Raw genomic sequence first — 22700 nt, forward strand, 5'->3', positions numbered from 1 at the left:
AAGGCGGTTGTGTAAGACGCACGGGGCACCCACACCCACACTCTCGCAGGCTCTCTAGCCTCGCCGGCAAAAAGTTGAAAAAATTCGCGAATGTGAATGTTTTGGCTAAAAAAGCTTAGAGAGCCTCTCCGAGGTGACGTCTCTCTCTCGGCTGGGGCCTCCTAAACCAAATATTGGCGCGCTCCCGCACACCCATGCACCGAGCCCCACACAGGCGGAGCACAGAACGGCAGCGGCACGGAAGAGAAAGAGAAAGAGGAAAGACACGGACACGGACACGAGCGGCAGAGAAACAACCGTTCAGACGACGAGGCATCGCTGAGAGGCAGCCAAGTTAAGTCGCGCTGAGTCTCGTTTTGGGTTCGGACTCAGATTCGCGTTGGCTTCGCGTTCGGTTTGTTATTTTTTGGCATTTTGTTCGATTTTTCGTGCCGCCATCTAATAAAAAAGCTGTACACAGCGTACGTACATGTGCGGAGAGCGCTCCCGTCGAGAACTTGCGAGGCAGCCATCAAAAATAACTAAAAATGTAGTCGGCCAGCGACACATCCCGAAATAAAACGCAAAAGTGCACCGAAAACAATCGCCAGGCGGCAAAGTGTTGAGTAAACAACGCATAATTTACCTGAGTGCTGCACAACGCTGCGTATACGCAACATCGCCCCAGCAGGAAGGGGAGGAGGCAGCAGTGGGAGGAGTGGCAGGGCGCAAGCAGCGGTCTGATGTGATGAAGAAGCGCCAAATGAGAAGTGGACTGGCCCTTCAGAAGCAATTTCGCGATCGTCTGCAGTTTGCTTTTTGCAACATTGCAACTGCAACTGCAACTGCATCTGCATCTGCGTATCTGTGTGTATCTGCCAGGCCGCTGCACTGGTAGAAGTACATATCTGTGCGAATTTCGGCTCGTTTCGGGGGTGTCTGTGTGAGCACGTGCATCTGTGTGCGCCGCGAACTGCGCCTGTGTTCGCGGCCCGTTGCAATTGCAATTTTTCGCCCCCACTTCCTCCAGCTCCCTCGCTCCGTGCCTCGCCAAGTCGTGCCATTGCCTGCCGCAATCAGCATTTTGAGGTTAGTGTCTTTATACCCTGTATACATACTGATACAGCCGGGGGCCCTCACACTCGCACACTCGCTCACTCGCCGCCTCAGTATGTCAAACCCCCAAGCAGAGGAACTGGATAGTTTTCGGGCGCTTCTAGCCGTGGACTCGAAATTGGGATCTAGATTTATCGGATTGAGTGCGATCCCGGAGGTATCGAGCCCCCAAAATCAGCATGTATGTATCTGCACAGTGAAGGCCACCGCTAATGGAGGTGCTCGGTATAAACAACTGTGTGCACATTTGATGTTCCAGCTGGAGCGGACTCCCCGGGCGGAGGTCGAGTCGAAGTAAGACTTTCCGGCAGGGCTGCATTAGAAAATCGTCCTAAAGGGGGGCCGAGGTTGCGAAATTGATTGCAAACTAAGGGGTAAAGATACACAACAAAAATGTTTGCGCGTAAATCAAGTTGACAAATGCAAAGGAGACTCGCCGGGGGCGGAACGGGGGCGCGGAAGGGGCACACACAAAACGGCACTAATGAGCGGAGGAGCTCAAAGCAGAGGCGCAAAACTAAAAGCAAGAGCAACAACAAAAATTGCCACAAATCATTTGCAATTTTTATTTGCTTTTTGCTCTCCGATTTTTTGCGAAATTCTCCCTGGGGCTGAATTCATTTATATTTTTGGTGTCTGGGTTGAGTCGTTGGTGGGGGAGGCGGGGGGTGAAGGGAGCGGGAGCGGGGAGCCGAAAGAGTGGGACACTGGTGTGTGTGCGTGGCCACGAGTGTGTGCGAATGTCAGACCATAAAGGAATATGATGAATTATAAGCCAAAACGCTTTTCGCACAAAAAACTAAAATCCACAAAATGTTCAGCAATAAAACAAGCAAAATCACTTAATTGTGTGTGCGTGTGTATCTGTCGTAGTTGTCTTTTCGTTTTTTCGGCTTGTGTATCTAACAGATACAGATGTGTGTGCAGTGTTCGCCGCACATCTCCAACTCCTAATGCATGTGTAGCGTGCTGCGGACGTCCATCTGCTGCCGAGCGAGTTCGTTGCCGGTGGAAATGGTGGTGTCACCCATCGGAGCCCCTCTGCTGGGCGCCAATTAAGTGTACGGGTGTTTGCCAAAAACAAGATAAAGCCTTGCGAGTCCCGAATGCCCCTTCGCTGCCTAAAAGTTAAAAATCCAAACGGGGATAATGCTGCACCTCGGAGATCTATGTGTTTACGTTGAAGCTCTTATCTGAATTCCTGTGTTCAATTATTTCGGTGGGCCAAAAAATAGAAACACGCAGATAACCTAAGGCAGAAACGTTTTTGCGAAACGCTCTCCAAACACAAATAAATAGATGAAAAAATGCCCATTCGTCTGTTTTTGTGAGTCATTTTTGCCTTATTTTTCTTTTTGATTTTGTTCACTCTCACATACCTATACCTGTCGTTGTAGTTTGTGCGCTCCTTCTCTCGCTCTTTTCCCGAAGTGCGCTCTCTTCCCCCACCTTTCTCCTCCTCATCCCCCTCCCCCTCCCCTTCCCCTATCCCTTGACACTAGAGCTCTCCTCGATGGGTGTATGTGTTGGTGTGTGGTTGGCAGAGCTTTTGTACATTGAATTAGATAGCTGCACAAATTAAGCCAAAATGTTTTGCCGCTCATTTTTTGCGTCTGCTGCTGCAGCAACAAGCGCCAAAACTTTTTTGGCGATTTGTATATTTTTGTTTATTGCCTTAACCTTGATGTGGGTTCTGTAAAATATGGTCCCTTTAAGGGCGAGATAGGAATTAGTTTTTAATGTAAAAATGTACAATGTACATATGTATGTAGTAAGTAGCTTGTATTCATTATATACATATATACAATTTAATATAATAACTCTAAACTTAGTTGAATACAAGAAAACGAAAGCCAATTTGGCAATCCGTAGTACACGATTTATAAACTTAAGAGCTGGAATTTCACAGAACCGAAGTTATTTTGATCAAGAATTTATATAGTTCATGAAGTCGAAACACTTCAAGAAACGATAGTTTTAATAATTTCAATAGAAATCCGGAAACCTTTCCAACAGATAAAATATTCTAAAGGGTGGAAGCATTGTAAGGACTATCTTGATCTAGCTGAGTGTGTAGCCAAGCCAAACAAGATGAGGGCTCAGCGTGTAATGGGAGCATAGCTGGGCGGGCAAATGCGGACAGACTCCACCTACTTCACACCTGACAGCCTAGGCACACGGCAAGACACACGCTCTACCAGAAGATACAGGTTACACGGCATTAGATGGGGGTACTCGCAATGCACACCAGATACATGTGCACATGCTGGAGACACGAGCGCAAAACTGCAACTGCTTTTGGCAACGAGCTACGGCGCCATTGGCTGCCTCGCTGTTGGACGCCATTCAAATAGAAATAGAAACTGAAATATCATTCTCCCTTTTAAGTGGACCACGACTTGTGGGTGGGGCCGCGCGCTGCGGCGGTTGAAGTTGGGGACGGTTGCGTTGACAACTTTCACTGCCAGCGAAGCGTGAGCCAGAAATTGGCGACTCAATTTCGCTGACGATAAGCGGTCGAAAAATGGAGTGTATAAATACACACAGTAAAACTTCCATACCTTGAACGTTCCTAACTCCGAGTGAGAACATCGTTTACAAGGATTTTAAATCAGAAAACTCTTACTCGAGGGCCTTGAGGCTCTCTTAAGTTTTATTTTGATGGAAATGAAATTAAAAGTGGTTAAGGAAATATATAAACAATCATGGTGGTAGCTTTGAAGAACTGGTAGCGTGCCTTACAAGGATTTAAAGTCAGATCAGTTTTATTTCGATAAAAAAATACTTTCATAGATAGGCCTTTTTCTTAAAGTAGTTAAAATATAAATAGGAAAAGACAAGGTGGTAGTTTTAAACTTCCTTTACACGGATGTGAAATTAAATTAGCGAAAAACCTTACACGAATGCCGTTAGGATCTGTGGGTTTCATTCTCAGCAAAGTTTGACTTGAAATAATATATAATTTTTTAAATATATCGCTTAGAAGGGAGGATCGAAAGTCACTGAATATTCTAAAGCCATTTTTGAAAAATATATTTAGTTTTCTAGCAAGAGCTGAAATTTTTAATGAGCTATTACAGTTTTTATCAATTTATTTTTTAGAGAATCAATAAAATTATTTATAAAAGTAGATTCATCTGAATTTTAATTTTTTCATGTTTATATAAAACGCGATGATGATCCGTGACATGTCGAACGTGACTACATCTATAAAATAGGGAAAATCGAATTATTCGAGTGCCTCGACTATTACATACCCCTTACTCTGTTTACCAATTTTATAATAAAGTTCTGAGGTACTTTTTTTTCGCGGCTCATACTAGTGACGCAAGCGCCACCTAGCGACGGACAGTTAAACCACGGACCATAAAAGACCTTTAAAAGTAATTTATTTATACCTTTAAAAAATAGTGCTATTTGTACGATGTTTGACAAGTGAAAAGTATTACACAATAAAATAAATTTTAGTTTACACTGCAAACAATTTTAAAAAAAAGTTTGGTTTATGTTGTTGTCGTGGAAAACCTCAATTTTTTAAAATTTTGATGAAAACTAGAACCATTTAGATTTTTTTTTGAATTCCGATAACTCGTTTGGTCGGAAAGTTTATAGCATTGAAGTATCTTTTTATTTTTTGTTCTTTGAAGAGCTGCGCAATGAAGTCATCTTTTTATTCGCTTTAAATATTTTATAAATATAATTTGCTAAGTAAAAACTTTGTGGTAAAAATTAAATGTTTCGAGTTTTTTTTACCCCGATTTTGTTTTTGTTCCAAGTTTCAACCCGTTGTTGAGAATTGGGGTGGGTGAATGGCCATTCGACAGAGGCGTTCTAGAAGATCGGCAGAGGGAAGAGCCAACAAAACAAAGCACGCCGAGCTCACAGATAGTGTGACGCGGAATCGAAATAAAGGCGACCTGCAACGACAGCGAACGCATAAATTGCAAATGCTGTTGCTCGGCCAATGAAGCGCAATAATTCACAAATAGCAACGCAACGCAACGGCGGCAGTGTCGTACTCGTATGTATGTGCAATGTACATACTTCGACTGCATTTGACACGAAGTGCAATCGCTGGAGAACGCAGACCGACTGCGTCTGCGTCTCCGACCCTGAGTGCAGTTGAGTTTTTCGCAGCTTTCGTTCATTCGCGGGTTCAAGGTAGTTTTGGATCTTTTCGACTCGCCGCCACTCGATAGCCGATCGATGGTCGATTTTCGATTCTCTGCAAGAAGTTTTCTTCCTGGGGCTTGTCAAAGAAATAGCGTCTTAGATCTTTTTATTATTATTATTATTATTATTATTCGAACTGCGATCTTTCGAGAAAGACCAAATCAGCAAATCGAACGGTTTTCAAAAGACAGAGAATGATGTTTCGGTGAACCCTTTTCATACCTGTTTCTTATTTTATCAACTCTATTTTATGCAATATTGTTTTTCTTGGATTAAAATTACCTTCTTTATAACAGTATGAATGATCGTGAGACATGTCCCTAAACTGTTCCCGAATCATACCTAAAAGTATAAACATTCTCAAAATAATACATATTTTTAAAATAGTTGCAATTGATTACACCCGTTACTCGTAGAGTAAGAATACAAAGTTGTAAATAAAGTATGTAATAGTTAGAAGAACGCTTTCCCTATAAAGAATATATATTCTTTATCGGTATTACTAGCCGAGTCTATCTACCCATGTCCGTGTCCGTCCATCTGTCCGTATGAACGCAGAGATCTCGAAGCCCACTTAAACGTGCACTAGCATCCAAAACCCTGAAATCTGTATGGCTAACGAACACTAACCGCCCAACATCGTCCGTATAAACGCGGATACATTTTGGAAACTTTAAAAACTGGAAAGTTGGGATTGCAAAATAAAAATTTAAAATAATAATTTGTTTCATATTATTTTCCCCACCAATTTTCCGATCGTTCCTATGGGAGCTATATGATATAGTCGTCCGATTTTGATAAAATTAAATTCGAAATTCAAAACTATTTAAAAAATGTTATTTCCAAGCTAAGGAGGTTATATGTTAAAAAACACCAAAGCCATAATTTGTTTCATATTATTTTCCTACCAACTTTCCGATCGTTCCTATGGCAGCTATATGATATAGTCGTCCGATTTTGATAAAATTAAATTCGAAATTCAAAACTAATTAAAAAATATTATTTCCAAGCTTAGGAGGTTATATGCTAAAAAAACCAAAGATATAATTTTTTTAAATGTTTTTTTCCGATTATTCCTATGGGAGTTATAAGATATAGTTGTCCGATCAGGCTGGTTCCGACTTATATACTACCTGCAAAAGATATAAGACTTTTGGGAAAGTTTCAGCCCGATAGCTTTAAAACTGAGAGACTAGTTTGCGTAGAAACGGACGGACAGACGGACAGCCGGACAGACGGACATGGCTAGATCGACTCGTCTAGTCATGCTGATCAAGAATATATATACTTTATGGGGTCGGAAACGTCTCCTTCACTGCGTTGCAAACTTTTGACTGAAACCATTATACCCCTGCAAGGATATAAAAACAAAAAAAATTTTATTTTATTCGGCTTGTCAATACCCACCGGAAATTGTTAAAATCGGACTATTAGTTAATATGTTGTGAGCTCACGCCCATATCGATCGAGAACATCGATAATGACGTCACAGCCAGAAAATAAAAATGAAAGGGGTAAAATGTGAAAGTGTAAAGTAGATAAAAATGTAAACATCGATGTTACTCCATCTTTAATCGAAGGTATATTTATTTTGATGTTGGTTAGCTGAGTAAAGGGTAACTGATAGTCGAGGCACTCGACTACAGTGTTCTTTCTTGTTTACTTATCGACGTGTGCCAAAAAAGGTATTAATCGACAGTTTAGTGAATAAATGAAATTGGGTAGCTGAGTAAGGAATCTATAGCGTGATCTTCATATGTTGCTTGACCTTCCCTAACTCGGAGTCTCTACCCGGGGTACTACAAAAATATTTTATAGGAAAATTCCGACCAAATGTTGAATACTGATGATTGGGTGTTATAAAGTCAATTTTAAGAACTTATAGCTGTTCCCACAAATGTAACTAGGTTTATTGAAATCACTTTTAAATATCAATTTAGGTTTCTTAAAGCAATGCAGCGTGTAAGGACTAGCCATCTTTCTGAATGAATTCATTCCGAGGTTAAAATATAGGGTTGCTTGCTCTTAGACACCTAAAATTAAATTTAAATCTGATTTGAGTGGCACCCTCGATATAATTACAAAAAACCGACTGATGTTGGGACATGTTGGGGAAACATTGGTTCCTTGCTTGTGGATCAGCCGACAGTTAACACTCGGTACTATGCGGGCAGCCCCGGGTATATGTATATTTCTGGGCTAGTGTAGATGTGATACCCCGCCTGGGTCTGCAAAGTGCTTGTGTTGTGCGAGGCGTACGCTCTTCGAGACCTTGATCCCGCATTAAAAAGTTGGCACGTCGTCGTCATCGTCGTTAAACAGCAAAAATAACACAGCACAAAGATAAAACCAAACCGAAGGCAAAAACGAAAGGCAGGAGAGCCAGGGAGACAGGCGGTTCGAGACAGACCGGCAAGGCATGACAACAAAGGAGGGAACATGTGGACAACCGGCGGTCGCCAGGCGGTATACCCAGTAACTGGGGGAGTTTGTTCGGGGGGAGGGACTCGCCTGGCTGGCATGCGGTGTCCATTTATGCGCCACTCCTCCCAATCAGCCGCTGATGATCTTCATTGTTTTTAATTTGCCAGGCCTTTCTGCTAATGTCTCCGGCCTTTCCACTTTTTGTGGGTTGGCAGTTGGGAGTTGGATGCGTTTTTGCATGCCAACCACATAGCATAGGTAGGGGCGTAGTCGATTTCTAATGGTAGTGAGGAGGGAATAGGCGCTTTATTGAATAAATCTTCTCGGTTTCCCCTCCAATAATTATCTCCTTTCTTTTCAGTTGAACCAAAGGAATATCGCATCAATTACACCTTGAAAACCCATTTTAAACAAACAGAGGCAAAAGATAAAATATCATTTCAAATAAAAAAGCTAGAGTAACAACTTTCGGTAAACGGAAGGTCCAACTACAAAAACAAGTTTATAAACCAAAATAAATAAATGAGACACTTAAGAAGAAAGGAATTTAAAATTTGATCAACATGAAGAGAAACAAATAACCGGCAGAAACCACAGCGGCGATAAGCCCAGCACAGCTAAGAAAGCCAAGAAAACCCGCAAAAATGTGCGTCAGAAGTCAATAAAGAGGAGACTTCGAAATAAACGACAGCGACGTGAGAGCCACAGGCAAAGTCAACTGTATCTCCAAGAAAATAACAGCCCCTAACTAAAGCAACCAACTAAGCCGAGGATCAGCAGCAATGGCCATCAATTTTTCGGCCTCCTTTGCGGCCTGCATAGCAGCCGGACTGAAGGTGCCGCGCCAGATTATGTACTGCATCACGCAGGACACCGGCCAGCCGTACGTGCTCTACAAGGACTCGCAGGACGCGGACCGCAACCCCGGCGCCCTAGGCGCCAGTCCCGCCCAGTGGGGCAGCGACATGTACCCCAACATCCAGCAGCAGGCGCAGCAGCACCTGACCGCCCAGCAGCAGCAACAGCAGCAGCAGAACGCGGCGCAGGCGGCCGCCCAGGCGGCAGCTGTGGCGGCGGCGGCGGGACAGCCGCAGAGCCCTCCGGGCGGAGGGCAGGAAGCGCGGGACAACGGCAGCGGCGACGGCCGCCAGCAGCAGGTGTCGCCCTCCTCGAGTCCGTATCCCTCGGTCCAGCAGCAACAGCAGCAGCAGCAGCAGCAGCGGGCAAACGGGGCAGGCGACGAGGACCCCATGAACCAGGTATGCAGAAGGCTTTCTTGCCCATGACCAAGTCGTCGACTAACTCATGCCCTTTGTTTCAGCTCGCCAACCAGCAGAACTCCGCGCCCAACCAAAACCAAAGCAGCGCCGACCCCCAGCACACGGGCTCCAATGCGGGCGAGCCGGGCAACCCGCACGTCCAGCAGAACGGCGGACCCCAGACCGATCCCGGCAACGGTTTCCAGACCCCTGACTACTACGCCCCACGGCACGCGGCGCCCCAGGGCGGAATGCTGGCGCCGCCCGGCTTCCCGCCGCTCCACTATCTGAACAAGGGCGTACTGCCAATGGAGCAGTCCGGCGGCGGCGGGGGCGGGGGCGGTGAGGCTTACGCGCTGCCCGAGCTGCTGCCCGCCCAACAGAACGGCCAGCAGAACGCCGGGACGGCGAACGCCAATGCCAATGAAGGCGGTGCGGGCGCCAACGGGGGCGGAGTGGGCGGTGCGGGAGCGGGAGCGGGCGTGGGTTCGGTGGGCGTGACGAGCGGCGGGAGGACGGGCAATGGCCCGGGACGCCCGCACAAGAACAAGCCGCACAGCGACCTGCGGCTGTTCAAGTGCCTCACCTGCGGCAAGGACTTCAAGCAGAAGAGCACGCTGCTGCAGCACGACCGCATCCACACGGACGCGCGCCCCTTTCCGTGCTCCGAGTGCGGCAAGCGGTTCCGCCAGCAGTCGCACCTCACGCAGCACCTGCGCATCCACGCCAACGAAAAGCCCTTCACCTGCCCGTACTGCTCGCGCAGCTTCCGGCAACGCGCCATTCTCAACCAGCACATACGCATCCATTCGGGTGAGAAGCCCTTCGCCTGCCCCGAGTGCGGCAAGCACTTTCGCCAGAAAGCCATCCTCAATCAGCATGTGCGCACCCACCAAGGCGAGCGACAGATACAGATAACTAACTTACCGATGCAGATGCAGATACAGATACAGATTCGAACAGGGGATCAGATAGGAGTAGTGCTAGTGCTAGTTCAGACCCGGGTTAGGTGCAGCCAGCTGATCGACAAGCTCGGCTCGACTCATCCCTTTTGACAACTGATTTCCCTGCAAAATTCAATTATGTCTGCGATTGAGCAATCTTTTGGCCGAATATCGAAATTGTCCCCACTGTCATTACTACTGGCTCGCGGGCTTGCTGAGTACGCAGACGGAAGGCGAACCGAAAGTGAGCTCTCCAAGAACCGTTGTATATGACTTAACCCAGGAGAGCAGGGTTCTCAACCTTCCAAGCGTCCCAGCAGGTCGGCAGTCGTAAAAAAGCATTACGTCTCTAGATAAGCAGAAAGCTAGGCAGCTCTTTCGAAGATTTGTATCTCGGCTGCGCGCCAAGTTTTAGCGCTGCTAACAGTGGCCTTCTCTCGCTTGACTACTTCCATGTGACACTGCGGATCAACACGTCCCCTTCCACAGACGTCTCGCCCCACCTCATCTTTAAGAACGGGCCGCACCCGACCCTGTGGCCCTCGGACGTGCCCTTCCCCGGCGAGGAGAACGACACCAAGGGCGACATCGCCGGCACGGGCGGCGGCTACCACGACGAGGACTCGCAGGGAACGCCGGACGGCAGCGGCGGCATGCACTACCCGTCGTACTTCAAGGACGGCAAAGGTGAGTACTAGCAGGCGGTGCGGTTGGAGGCGGCTACCTTCTAATCAGATCCTCACACAGGCCAAAAGATACTGCCCGAGGTGCTGCAGCACATCGGCGTGCGGCCGGCCAACATGCCGCTCTACGTGCGGTGCCCCATCTGCGACAAGGAGTTCAAGCAGAAGACGACGTTGCTGCAGCACGGCTGCATCCACATCGAGTCGCGGCCGTATCCCTGCCCGGAGTGCGGCAAGCGCTTCCGCCAACAGTCGCACCTCACGCAGCACCTGCGCATCCACACCAACGAGAAGCCCTTCGGATGCATGTACTGTCCGCGCTTTTTCCGCCAGCGGACCATTCTCAACCAGCACTTGCGCATCCACACCGGCGAGAAGCCCTACAAATGCGGTCAGTGCGGCAAGGACTTCCGCCAGAAGGCCATCTTGGACCAGCACACGCGCACCCACCAGGTAGTTGTAGCCTGGCCTCAACCCGCGAGGGCCTGATTTCTCAGTCCCATCCTAAAAGTCTGTTTGTCAACCACACGAGAAAGTTAAACAGATGCCAACATCTCTTTTTTCTCTATAGATTTAGAAACCGAATTGAATCTAACAAGTTTCGTATGATTGTTGTATCTATTTGTCTGAAAATGTGGAGTCATGCAGTCGTCGAACAATAGCCCCTTATAAGAAAGTGTGTTTTTAATGAGCCATCAGAAACAGTTGATCTCTATTAGCGATAAAGTATATATTTCCAAGATCAGAATTACTAGCCGAGTATATCCAGTGATCCTTTTGTAATGGGCTCTCTGCGTGAAATTCGGCAGGGGTCTAATGGTCATCCTAACTGATGTTGATGTCATTGAGAAATCGCCCTTAGTAACCTGTCTATTTCGAGTTCTAATCCATGAATATTTGTCTCACCACGCAGGGAGATCGCCCGTTCTGCTGTCCGATGCCCAATTGCCGTCGGCGCTTTGCCACGGAAAACGAGGTGACGAAGCATATCGACAACCACATGAATCCCAACACCACCAAGGTGCGCCGCCAGCAACAGCAGCAACACCAACAGCAGCAGCAGCAACAGCAACAACAACAGCAGCAGCAGCAGCAGCAACAGAGCAACAACGCCGTCGCCCAGGTGGCCTCGGTGGCCAATCACCTGATGAACGACGCTAAGAGCCTGGCGGCCCAGCAGTTCCTCAACAACAACAATCCCTCGACGGTGGACAACAAGGCCAACATCCTCCCGGTGCGCAGCATAGCGTCCAACGCGGCGGCCGCCGCAGTCGTGCAGCAGTCGGTGGTGAAGAACGAGCTCTACTTCCCACAGTGCTACGGACCGCCCTTCCAGCACCCCTTCCAGACGCAGCAGCAGCAGGCCCAGCAGCCCAGCGTGGCGCACGCCAACGGAGGACCCACGCCGCCCGTAACCGTGACGGTGGCCAACTCGGTGGCCTCCGGCGTGGTGGTGCAGCAGAACGCTTCCGCCTCCGTGGTGGCCCAGTGACATCCCACCACTGGAGCACCCGGGGCCCAACAACCGCAGCAGCAGCAGCCTCCGGCGACGCAGCAGCAACACCACGCGCCGCCGCCTCCGCCGCCCACGTCCTCTGCCCATCACATCGCAGCAGCGGCGGCCGCTGTCACCGCGGCCACGCCCTCTTCCGCCCACGCCTCACCTGTGGCGGCGCCGCAGACTGTGACGCTCTCGATTACGCTGCCGCCGCCTCCGGCTTCCCACGCGGTTCATCCGGGTCACCCGGGGCATCCGGGACATCCGGGGGTGGCCAACGGAGCTGGGCCCCCGCCGCCACCAACCCTGTCACACGCGATTCCCATTCACCCCCACATACACTCGATATTCGGATCTCTATGATGTCATCAGTAGGAGAGACAGGAGCAGAAGGCGAGAATGCAAACTTGAGGAACACACACTATTCACGATATTTCATAGGTTCGCTTAGTTCCCTAGTATTAGACGCAAACAAATTCTCCTAGTTTTTAAAACTAATCTTAAAGCCACAAAACACAGTTTTGGTGATGGAAAACGAACGAACCGAGAGCAGCTGAACAGCGAGAAGCAGGCACGTAAACAGGACGAGTACTAGTCTTTTTGAAAAGGACTCTAAACTCCTTTAATACGAACCATAAACATGAAATGCAATGGTCAATGTTTCAGAGAAGCAACTGCAGAAAGAAGGAGAAGCGAGAGCCAAACACAACGTTATACGATTCCTTTTTAATAATTTTGTTTAAGCACCCCAACAACTTTAAAGACTAAAAATACATCAAATATTTATATACACACAAACACACGAACACTCAAGATCGTGCTAAGTTCGTCATCCTTGATTTTGACACAATCGACCGAAGATATACGATATACGGCGTAATGTTAGGATAGCTCCGATATAGTGAGTATGGACATGTGACGTGATAGATAGGGCAGCTAGAACCTTTTTGGGGCGAAGGACGAGGGGCGCGTAAGGATGTGGAAAAGAGTAGTGGAAGCGAAACGCAGAAGTTGGCGCTGAGCAATTTGATTTTTAAGCAGCATCTAAGTTTTAGTTCTGTTCGTCAGATATGTTGATACATTGGAGTTTTTCTTTAATGATATGGTTGATCTGATTACGCTGGGTAATGTCTTGGCTAAGCCAAGAGGATTGGCCGGGGCCACCAAACTCTTATTAGAATTTCTTTTTCATTTCAATTGATATGTGATTTTAAAAGTGTATAAAACAATACTGAAATGCAATTTATTGATACGAAAAATGAATAATAAGTTATAAAACCATAGGTACTTTGAACTAGGATTCATTTGTTGTCTTCCCCTACTAATTATGTGTAACTTATGTTGAGTTTTTATTTAGTTATTAGGCATACGTTTAACCCAATTATGTCCACACAATTGCACACCCACATAAGGCATGCAAACAAATGAGCAGGAACATCAAGGTTACGTAGCAGGCAATAAAATGTGACTCTTCAGGTGCCATACAAATGAACAATAGTCAAAAGATAATAGTTGAAAAAGAACCAACCTTCCAACCCATACTCAATCTGATCCACCATTTTAAGAACCACCCGACTTTTCACCAACCACTTTCTTACCCTGCCAACTGTGTGGATATAATCGACCAATTTAGTTTTTTATCAAATTTTCCAATGTACCGTCAAAGCATTTATGATTGTTATTAATCGTTTAGTATATGTTTCCTTCATATTTATATATAAAGTACACTTATTTTATGTATAGGTATGTAAAGAAAAATCGCGAAAGAGCATAAATTAACTTTAGTTTAGTCGGTTCACCTTAAAAAGTATCTACTCATTATTTCATAAATTTAGTAATTAGTCAATTAAGTTTCTATTGGAATCAAAGCAAGTGCTCCGAATACGATTTGTTTTCACTGTTTTAAACTTAAAGATTATCAATTATGTTTGCATATATTATTTAATTATTTCAATAAAAAAATTATATGATTTATCTGATTTTAAGTTGTTATATTTTGATTTTGGTTACCTTAGTTAAAAATTTATAGTCTGTTTCTTTCGATTCCCCAATACAGGGGGTAACTCAGACAATTTTGGCATTACACAAAACTACGACTATTTCGGCTTGGGCAGGCGTCTGGTTTTTGTGATATGAGTGTCGCTGGCAAACATTTCGGTAACAATGGCTTATTCAAAATTGTACATAGCATGTTTCGGCTTAAATTTAATGTAAATCTATCAGCAAAAGTTTTATAAATAGTTTGAAAAATTGTTTTCTGTGTAAAATATTTAATAACACCTACGGTTACGGTATATTTAGTCAAAATTTTAAAATCACTTTTTAGGCACTGAAAATTTCACATCTAAATCAAAATTGATAGCGGAACAAAACGTTTATTACAAAAATATTGCATGCTCTGGCACAAAGGCAACCAACATCCAAAAATGTATATGGTACCCAATATGGTGGCTTTTATTGGAATTAGACCAAAGGGACTTGATCGGGACTTGAATGATCAGCATGATTTGCTATAAAACACACAGTTTAACACTAAGCTGTAGCCAACCTTTAGGCCTTTTAGACAAAATTTTATTAATCCTTTCGGCTTTAAAAATCGAATATACAAAATCGATAAACAAACGACGAACACACACAAGAACCTTTTGGCTTTAAATCAAAATTATGTTTAGTTTTAGTTAAAAGATAAATGAAAATGTTTATGAAAACGATTATATCAAAGTAAATTATGGCAAATTATGCTATAATTCCAATAAAAGCAAAATTTAGACTGAATGTCGCTGTGATAAATGCAAATTAAAAACAAAACAACCTAAACGTAAAACTTTTGTACATTTTAGGCAGTAACACAAAATTTAAAGCATACACTTACTCAAAAACAAAAACATAAATTTAGGCGCAACAAAATCTAGCATAAAGACAGAGACTAAGAACAAAATTTTAAAATGCTCCAAAACCATTTTGCAGGACAACATGGGAGACTATAAATACTCCTTTGATGTTCTGTAAAATACTATATATTTCCGATTAAATATTGTTTTTTCTGATTTAAATTTTATTTATATTTTAAATTCCTTACTTTATTATTTCATTAATTTCATAGTTGCTAACGAAATGTCATAGGAAAGATTAGTTTAATGAAAGCTGCAAAATGGAGTAGAACAGCTGCTTCAGCGAAATCTTGCTCTTGGAATTCTTCTAAGGTGCATCAGTAGGTGAAGACCAAAAACATACCAGCCGTGACAAATATAGAAACTGCAATCATACTTATGTATGTATGTCGATGAAATAATCGTTCGATGAACATGGGGCATCGAGATGATAGACAACATTGAGTTATAAAGAGGCTGCAACAGGACAGACCGAATAGACCAGACAGAAACCGAAACGAATCAATATGAAACCTTGACAAACAGTCGAAGGGGATAAATAGCTGCAGATACATACCGCAGACACAAAAACTGCTGAGGAAGAAATAGAAGAACACAAACAAAGTTACAAGCATACCTAACAAAAACAATAGCCCAATTTAAATAACCAAGAGTACAAATACAAGTAATTTTTATAGCAGAAATTTTAATTGCAGTATCAAAGAGCCATAATAAGTAAACATAAGTAACATGTAACCATAAAGCAAACCCAAGAAACACAAACACAACGTAAGCAGAGGCATGGACATATTTTAACTTGACACATCAAAATCGACAAAAAAAATCAAACATGAGAAAAGTGAACAAATCTGGAATCTGCGTTTCGACGAGAAATCATGACACCCTTAAAATCAAAATGGAAAAAAGAAATAAAGCAAAATCCTTTCTTCTTAAAATCGACTAAACTAAAATTATAATACAAATAAATACAACTGATAATAAATAGAAAGAGTTAAAATATCATAATAATTTTTGAGAATAATTCAAAAATGACTACATTTCCGGCTATAATTTCAGACTCAGAATAAAGTTCACCCAAAGAAATGCAAAATTAATAGAAAATGCCTACAACAAACAAACAAACAACAATGAAGCAAACTCGAAAAAGAAAAGATTAGGGGTGGAGGCACTACACTGTGGAAAACCCAACTCTCCATCTCATAATTTCCAGAAGCGAATGCATTATAATTGAGTACAGCCGCTTTCTGCAATAGTGATAATAGTTTTTAAGTCAACCACCAAGCATTAAAGCAACCAGCAAACCAAATATAACTCAAGAGAATCAGCAAAGAAAAGAGAATATTTAAAGAAATAGATAAATACACATTGAAATAGCAACGGTAAGCATTAATTTAAAAAAACTGAGGAATAATTTTTCGTAATACAAATGGGAAGTCATACCTTTACAAAAACAAAAAGCCAATTGAACAGCTGTTTGATTTGATAAGAAATTGTGGGTACACACAGTTTAATGGATTTAATTCGAGCTCCAAAGATATTTTTGTTTAATTACCAAATATCCGAAAGGGAAGCGATTACCAAAGAATGAAATGGATTAAAGTCACTTAAAATAAAATAAAGTAAAACAAATTCAAAAGCAAATGATGAAATGAAAGTAAAACAATTGCAAAAACAAAGAAAAATAGCATATAGCATATGGAAAACCCTAAACTCTTATATTATATGTATGGTGTATTATATTTTTTAACCTATTTAAGGCATACTCTCTATATATACGATATATCTACTTATATTTGACGTAACCTTAAAAAGTTTGTGACAGCAGCCAGCTGCGTGAATAGGAGGAATTACAGACTTTTAATTGTATTGAACGCTGGTTTAAAACTGTTCCGAGATTGCAAAAATTAGACCATAACCTGTTTTTACTTTAAAGGAGTCGAAAATGTGAAACGAAATGAAGAAATCCAAAACAACAATAGCCTCGTTAGTTGTTAATTACCGCCATGGCGGTATTGATAAAACTCTATATTCAAATTATTGCAAAAATCTGGTCGAGGATTGCATAGATATCGCATTGGGACCAATATTTTACTGTTTTTCTGTTCTGCTTCAAAAGCAAACCGTTCCTTGTAAGTTGGTTCAGTATAAGTTTTTTACAGATCTCCACCAGAAGTAATTTAAACCGTAAACCTACGTATAATTTTTAAAGTGGAATTCATTACAATATGTTTTAGTTCAGTACGGATGCGTCCGAAAATTGATATACGTATGTTTCAAGCTCCGGGATTTTCAAGTTCAAAATCAGTTTAAGGTCCCAGTGTCATATTATGCTACCGTTTGCCATTTGCAATAGACACAATGTGCCCATAGAACAAGTAATTTCTAACAGAAAGAAATCAATTAATTTATTTATATTATATACGAACTGTTGTTTTTGCAACAGGAACAAACCACAAACCAAATGAAATAGTACCGTAAATATTTTACAGAAATTTTACACCAAACCGACAAACAGCTCCCAAATAAACAGAAAATCAGAATATCAGTAAACAATAGCAACAGTACTAAAATAAATCAATCAGACAGCTTACAACTGAGAAAAACAGCAAAAAAATAGTAAAAGTCGACGAGGATCGACGAAAACGCCGAAAAAATAAACTGAAAATGAGAACATATAGTAACATTTACTTAACAGATATAACAAAATATTCCATTAAGTGTTAAGTGAAGAATGCGAAAGAAATATAATTTTAAAACTTGCGCTTGCCTGTGAGTGAAGCAGAGATACTTAAAGGATGAGCACATCAAATGCGATGATTTACGATAAGTTCAATAACCCGAAGGATCATACTAGATCAGCTTAGAGACGAACCGAACACAATTTGTTATGTTGAAATTACTTTGATATGTACGTTTGTAATTATTATGAACAATTGACAGGGACTACAATTTAATAACTACCATAGAAATAATAACTGATCAGAGTCAATAGAAACAAATTTTATTTATGCAAATATCAGCGTCGACCCCGAAAGTGGGAAGGAATGAACTTATTATTAATTGTAACTCAACTCTAACTGTACATAAGCAATCACAAACTGCAACTGCAAATGCAATAGTACCAACGTAAGTAAATCAATTATTTCACTAATTTTGCTAGCAAATAGCTATTGCACCAAAAAATTGGAAAGCAAAAACATCAAATAAACAAAAACTGTTTTAGCTGGGTGAAAGAGGCATGAGTTTAATGAATTTCGCTATGAGTTAATCAGCTGAACGCAACATATCCATGCAGATGTTCGACCACTGCTACCAAGTCGATTACATTTTTGTGACTTACACAGAAAGCTTAATTTATTTTTATCAGAAAGTGAGAATTTGATTAAGGATTAACAGATTTTTGGTTTGTTAAGCAGACGTATTAATCAAAACCATCAAACCCAATCAAAACCAAAATAAAATCAAACAAAGCAATAGTGATACTATACTGCCAGGATCAGGACAAGTACCTGCCCTGGGCCAGCCAATAGCCAATAGCCTGATACAATTAAATAACAATAAACCGAACAAATCTTTTAATTTACAACATATACAACAAATGCAACGGATACCGCAGCAGCCGCAACCATAGTACAATAATATTACATTTTTCTTATTGACCGACTTTTATACAACAGACAGCAACAGCAAAACCTAATTGAGCAACTAATAGAAAAAGCAGCAGTAGATGACGATGAGAAGGATACAAAGCAGATTACATTAAATCAAAAGCGAATACCGAAAACCCGACAAAGGTGATTTTAAGTATACAGCAAACGTAACGCAAGAACAAGCTAACTACCTATATAAATATATTTTTTAAAGAGGCAATGCAAAAACAAGAGCAAAAGTAACAATAGCTAAAAATTGTTAAGCATTTTTACATTTGAATTTGTATCATTTTTAATCAATTGTATGTAAAAAGCAAGTTATACATATATAAATAAAAAAACAAGCAGTGAAAATCAAAGCAAAATAATGTAAAACTTTTTTATATTACAAGAAACAAAGAAGAATGACAAAAATCTCACTTTTCTGGTAAAAATTTAATTAATTGGTACAAAAATGAATTAAAACAGATTGCAACTAAACAATAAAACTGGCTTACCACTTTCAACAACACATTGTTCTTATTTGTTCGATCTTCACAGTTAATTTCCAATCTAAACCAATCCTAATTTAATAATGAACATTTCAAATTTTTTTACACCAACCACTACAATTACCAAAACAACCATTAACAATTTATGAAAAATACAGACAGCACTGGCAAGTAAAAAATGTTTGAAACTACCACCCATTTTTGTTTCGGCTGAATCAAAAACGAGGATTATAAAATACCATTTAATAATTTGCATGTAACAAATGGTTCTATAAACTATTCAGAAATCATATTAACATTAAAGTCTAAAAGGAACACTTTCAAAAGAACATTTCAAACGTTTCGAAGTAAATGTTTGGTGACAAAAACTCGCACTTAAGCGAAAACAAAAAACTTTAGGTATCAAAATCTGAAAAAGAAATGATGACTTAACTACTGGCATTGAATACAAGATAGAAGTCTTGAACAAATTATATAAATACCTTCTCGGCGAATTCCAAAGTAAAATTCTCGGAAAAAACAACTAATCTCGGTCATTCCAAAATTGATTGCACAATACAACGTTGAGTCATGGCAACTATTAAAAGACAATTCACGTTTAATTACATTTTTCGGAGCAACCAAAACCAAATTTTAGTTTAAGCCAAATGTGTAAGCATCATTTTTTACATACAAATTAAGTAATGATACAAGTAAATACTTTAGGTATTTAAAGTAAGAGAAAATTAAATGGAACAAGAAAGAATCCAACTTTGAATATGAACTAAAAGTGAAAGTCTAGAAGAAAATGGCGAGGTGAATAAACTAAGTTCACCGTCAAGAGACAAAATTACTAAACCAAAAAAAAAAACAAAAATTCAAAATTGTAATTGTTATAAGCAAAAATAATGCACTATATGCAGACATATATCCAGAAAATTCATTACCCCAGCCAAACTTAATAATCCCCTAAAATCACAAAAATCCCACACAAAACCCATGAAACATGCATCCACCAAACTAAACACCAACATTCTCCACCACACACTCAGACCTACACATTTTCCATTGGTTTAGATTTTAAGCATCATTTTAAACGTAATCGTCAGCCAAAAAAGTAAAAAATATACGAAAATAAAAAAAAGAAATCTATCATGGCAGTCCAAAATTAATCGAACCCAAAGAAATGAATAAATAACATTTTAAGGCAAGCAAATATTACCGAGTCAAAAATAAAATATTTAAGAAAGTAAAATTATGCAAAATCTTGCGTCGTCTAGTTTAATGTCGTAAAATTTTACTTTTTGTAATAATTAATTAATATTTAAATATATATTCTGTAACAAAGCAAAAACAAAGGTAAACGCAAAAGTATTGTAAACATCTATCGACCTACTAATTTCCAAAAAAAACAGTCACCAACTTAAAATAGCTCACCAAAAAGATTAATGGAAAAGCCATGCTGTGGCATGTGCAACAAAAAAATGAATTTCTGGCATCCAAAATATAGAACTACTTAAAATACGAATCCATATTATTATACAAGAAAATGATTTGAAATAAATTGAATCTTGTAATATAGAGGATTGAGTTTTCTTTAAGAACAGAATTCCAATTTATTTTAGATATCGAGAAGCTGGCGACACCTTGTGGTAGGCTATTGGATGGTACTTTTTCGCCCAATTTTTGCTATCATAGTCTAAAGAGTATCGTATCCTAGCACGCCAAATCGAATTTGACGACACCGTCGTAGTCTGCTCCGTACTCAAAGATTGGCTTACTCATCCACGGGCGGTTGAAGCTGGCGGAATAGGTAGTCTGCATGTTGCTGATCTCTTCTAGCAGTTGAGCGCACTTGAACCGTTTGAGATAGTTATGTGTCTTCGTAAGATTTCCAAAGGCCTGCAGTCTGTCCACGTCCGCCGGTTGATTCGGAGGACCACTCTTTTCAGTATCCCTATTCGCGTGCAAGAGACGCAACCGCGGTAGCTCCTGGAACTCAAGGGTGTTGGTTGTAGTGAAGTTTCGTTTCAGTAGTTCGTGGTCCACAAGGTTCAAGCACGACCGCCTGTTCCTCACAAAGTTCTGGTAGGCCAATTTACGGTGCTGTACGAAGAACGGAACAGTTTCGGCCCGATCGAAGGGTGCACGGGTGTACGTATCCTGGCAGAGCGACCGATGGTGCTCGCAGCCACTCACCCGGAGTCCTGGCAGGATGGCGTTGCTCTGCTCCACCACTGCGTAGCGGCGTTCGGCCCAGTTGCCAATTAGCACCTCCGCGCCGAACGTGGACGAGGCCATGTCGTCGGCCAGGGATTTCTGGATTTTACCATTCATTCCTTCGCCGATTTGCAGCAGACAAATTAATTTTCCAGTAACGTGAATGCCGAAGACCAATAAAAAATAAAATTGTGAAATGCTTATTGCTTACATCAATAGATTGACAGCAAGACCTAGCCTTCTTCGCAATTGAATATTAAACAAGAGGGAACGCTGTAGTCGATGCCATCGACCAACAAATATCCTTTACTCAGCTCAGGGGAGTGCGGGGGAGATGGAGATTTGCAAGCAGCAGAGCGACTGTAACTAAGGTTACACACTTTATTTGCTTATAACCTTTTAATAAACGGTCCGATTTGTCAACTAGATGGATATGGCCCGTTCTTTTACTAGCCGAACCCCTTTTTGGGTCGCATTTTTGATGTGCTTGAAACTTGTTTTACTTATACTATTCGGTTAATAAGTAAACACGTGTATCAGGATTTGGACGAAATAAATTATTATACCCGTTACTCGTAGAGTGAAAGGGTGTACTAGATTCGTCGGAAAGTATTTAACAGGCAGAAGGAAGCGTTTCCGACCCCATAAAGTATATACAAGGTGAGTTCCAAAGTAAACAGGACTTTAAAAAAAGACAACAAATATTTTTTTCGGCAAAATCTATTTATTTTATTCAAAATAGTCTCCTTCTGCTTTAATACAACGTTTTGTTTTAGCTCGTTGCCCGGTATGGCCGCCAGTATGCCGGTGTAAGCCTTTTGAATGGCCTATACGTCTGCATAACGCTTTCCTTTTATCGGCAAACGCATTTTTCCGAAAAGGTAGAAGTCGCACGGTGCCATATCAGGTGAATACGGGGAGTGGTTGATGGTTAAAATGTGATTTTTGGTCAAATAGTCGAACACAAACGTCGATCGATGAGACGGCGCATTATCGTGCAACAAACGCCAACTTCCATCTTCGCGATATTCGGGCCGAACACGTCGAATACGGCGCACCAAACGCTTCAAAACTCCAAGGTAGAATACCGCATTAACGTTTTGGCCGGGTGGAACAAATTCTTTGTGGACAATACCCTCGGAATCATAAAAACAAATCAGCATTGTCTTCACTTTTGACTTCTCCAGGCGCGATTTTTTGGGTTTCGGCTCGTCCGGCGCCTTCCATTCAGCACTCTGGCGTTTCGTTTCGGGATCATATTGAAAACACCACGTTTCGTCACCAGTCACAATCTTGTAAAGGAAGTTCGGGTCTTTTTTTGCCTCTTTAATGATGTCCTTCGCATGTTGAATTCTGAGCAATTTTTGGACGTCAGTCAATTTGTGCGGAACAA

General features: G+C 41.8%; 2 protein-coding genes across 7 annotated transcripts; one reads left to right on the forward strand and one right to left on the reverse strand.

Moving 5' to 3' along the window:
* Positions 1–345: 345 nt before the first annotated feature.
* Positions 346–14055, forward strand: LOC119554724 (myeloid zinc finger 1). Of its 5 annotated transcripts, none has more exons than XM_037865740.1 (6): positions 346–1068; positions 8054–8951; positions 9014–9764; positions 10385–10582; positions 10631–11034; positions 11492–14055. In XM_037865740.1, the coding sequence occupies exons 2-6, from the start codon at positions 8475–8477 to the stop codon at positions 12068–12070; spliced, it is 2409 nt and encodes an 802-aa protein (XP_037721668.1). In that variant the 5' UTR covers positions 346–1068; positions 8054–8474; the 3' UTR covers positions 12071–14055. The 5 variants fall into 5 exon arrangements, with proteins under 5 accessions (XP_037721668.1, XP_037721670.1, XP_037721666.1 ...); XM_037865742.1 differs by having other exon boundaries at positions 10643–11031; XM_037865738.1 differs by having other exon boundaries at positions 347–1068; positions 9014–9848.
* Positions 14056–20673: 6618 nt separating this feature from the next.
* LOC119554726 lies at positions 20674–21537 on the reverse strand. Of its 2 annotated transcripts, XM_037865745.1 has the most exons (2): positions 21287–21537; positions 20674–21193 (listed from the first exon to the last, which is right to left on the reverse strand). In XM_037865745.1, the coding sequence occupies exons 1-2, from the start codon at positions 21422–21424 to the stop codon at positions 20804–20806; spliced, it is 528 nt and encodes a 175-aa protein (XP_037721673.1). In that variant the 5' UTR covers positions 21425–21537; the 3' UTR covers positions 20674–20803. The 2 variants fall into 2 exon arrangements, with proteins under 2 accessions (XP_037721673.1, XP_037721671.1); XM_037865743.1 differs by having other exon boundaries at positions 20674–21537.
* Positions 21538–22700: the final 1163 nt, after the last annotated feature.

The sequence above is a fragment of the Drosophila subpulchrella genome, chromosome 3L (genome assembly GCF_014743375.2).
Source record: "Drosophila subpulchrella strain 33 F10 #4 breed RU33 chromosome 3L, RU_Dsub_v1.1 Primary Assembly, whole genome shotgun sequence".
NCBI lineage: Eukaryota > Metazoa > Arthropoda > Insecta > Diptera > Drosophilidae > Drosophila > Drosophila subpulchrella.

What these genes read in the sequence shown, in the direction of transcription:
- LOC119554724 (XM_037865738.1), top strand. Translation starts at nt 8,475, where the DNA reads ATGGCCATCAATTTTTCGGCCTCCTTTGCGGCCTGCATAGCAGCCGGA. An exon ending in ACGAGGACCCCATGAACCAG is followed by an intron (nt 8,952 to 9,013) that starts GTATGCAGAAGG and finishes CCTTTGTTTCAG; the next exon opens with CTCGCCAACCAGCAGAACTC. An exon ending in GCATGTGCGCACCCACCAAG is followed by an intron (nt 9,849 to 10,384) that starts GCGAGCGACAGA and finishes CCCCTTCCACAG; the next exon opens with ACGTCTCGCCCCACCTCATC.
- LOC119554726 (XM_037865743.1), bottom strand. Translation starts at nt 21,424, where the DNA reads ATGAATGGTAAAATCCAGAAATCCCTGGCCGACGACATGGCCTCGTCC.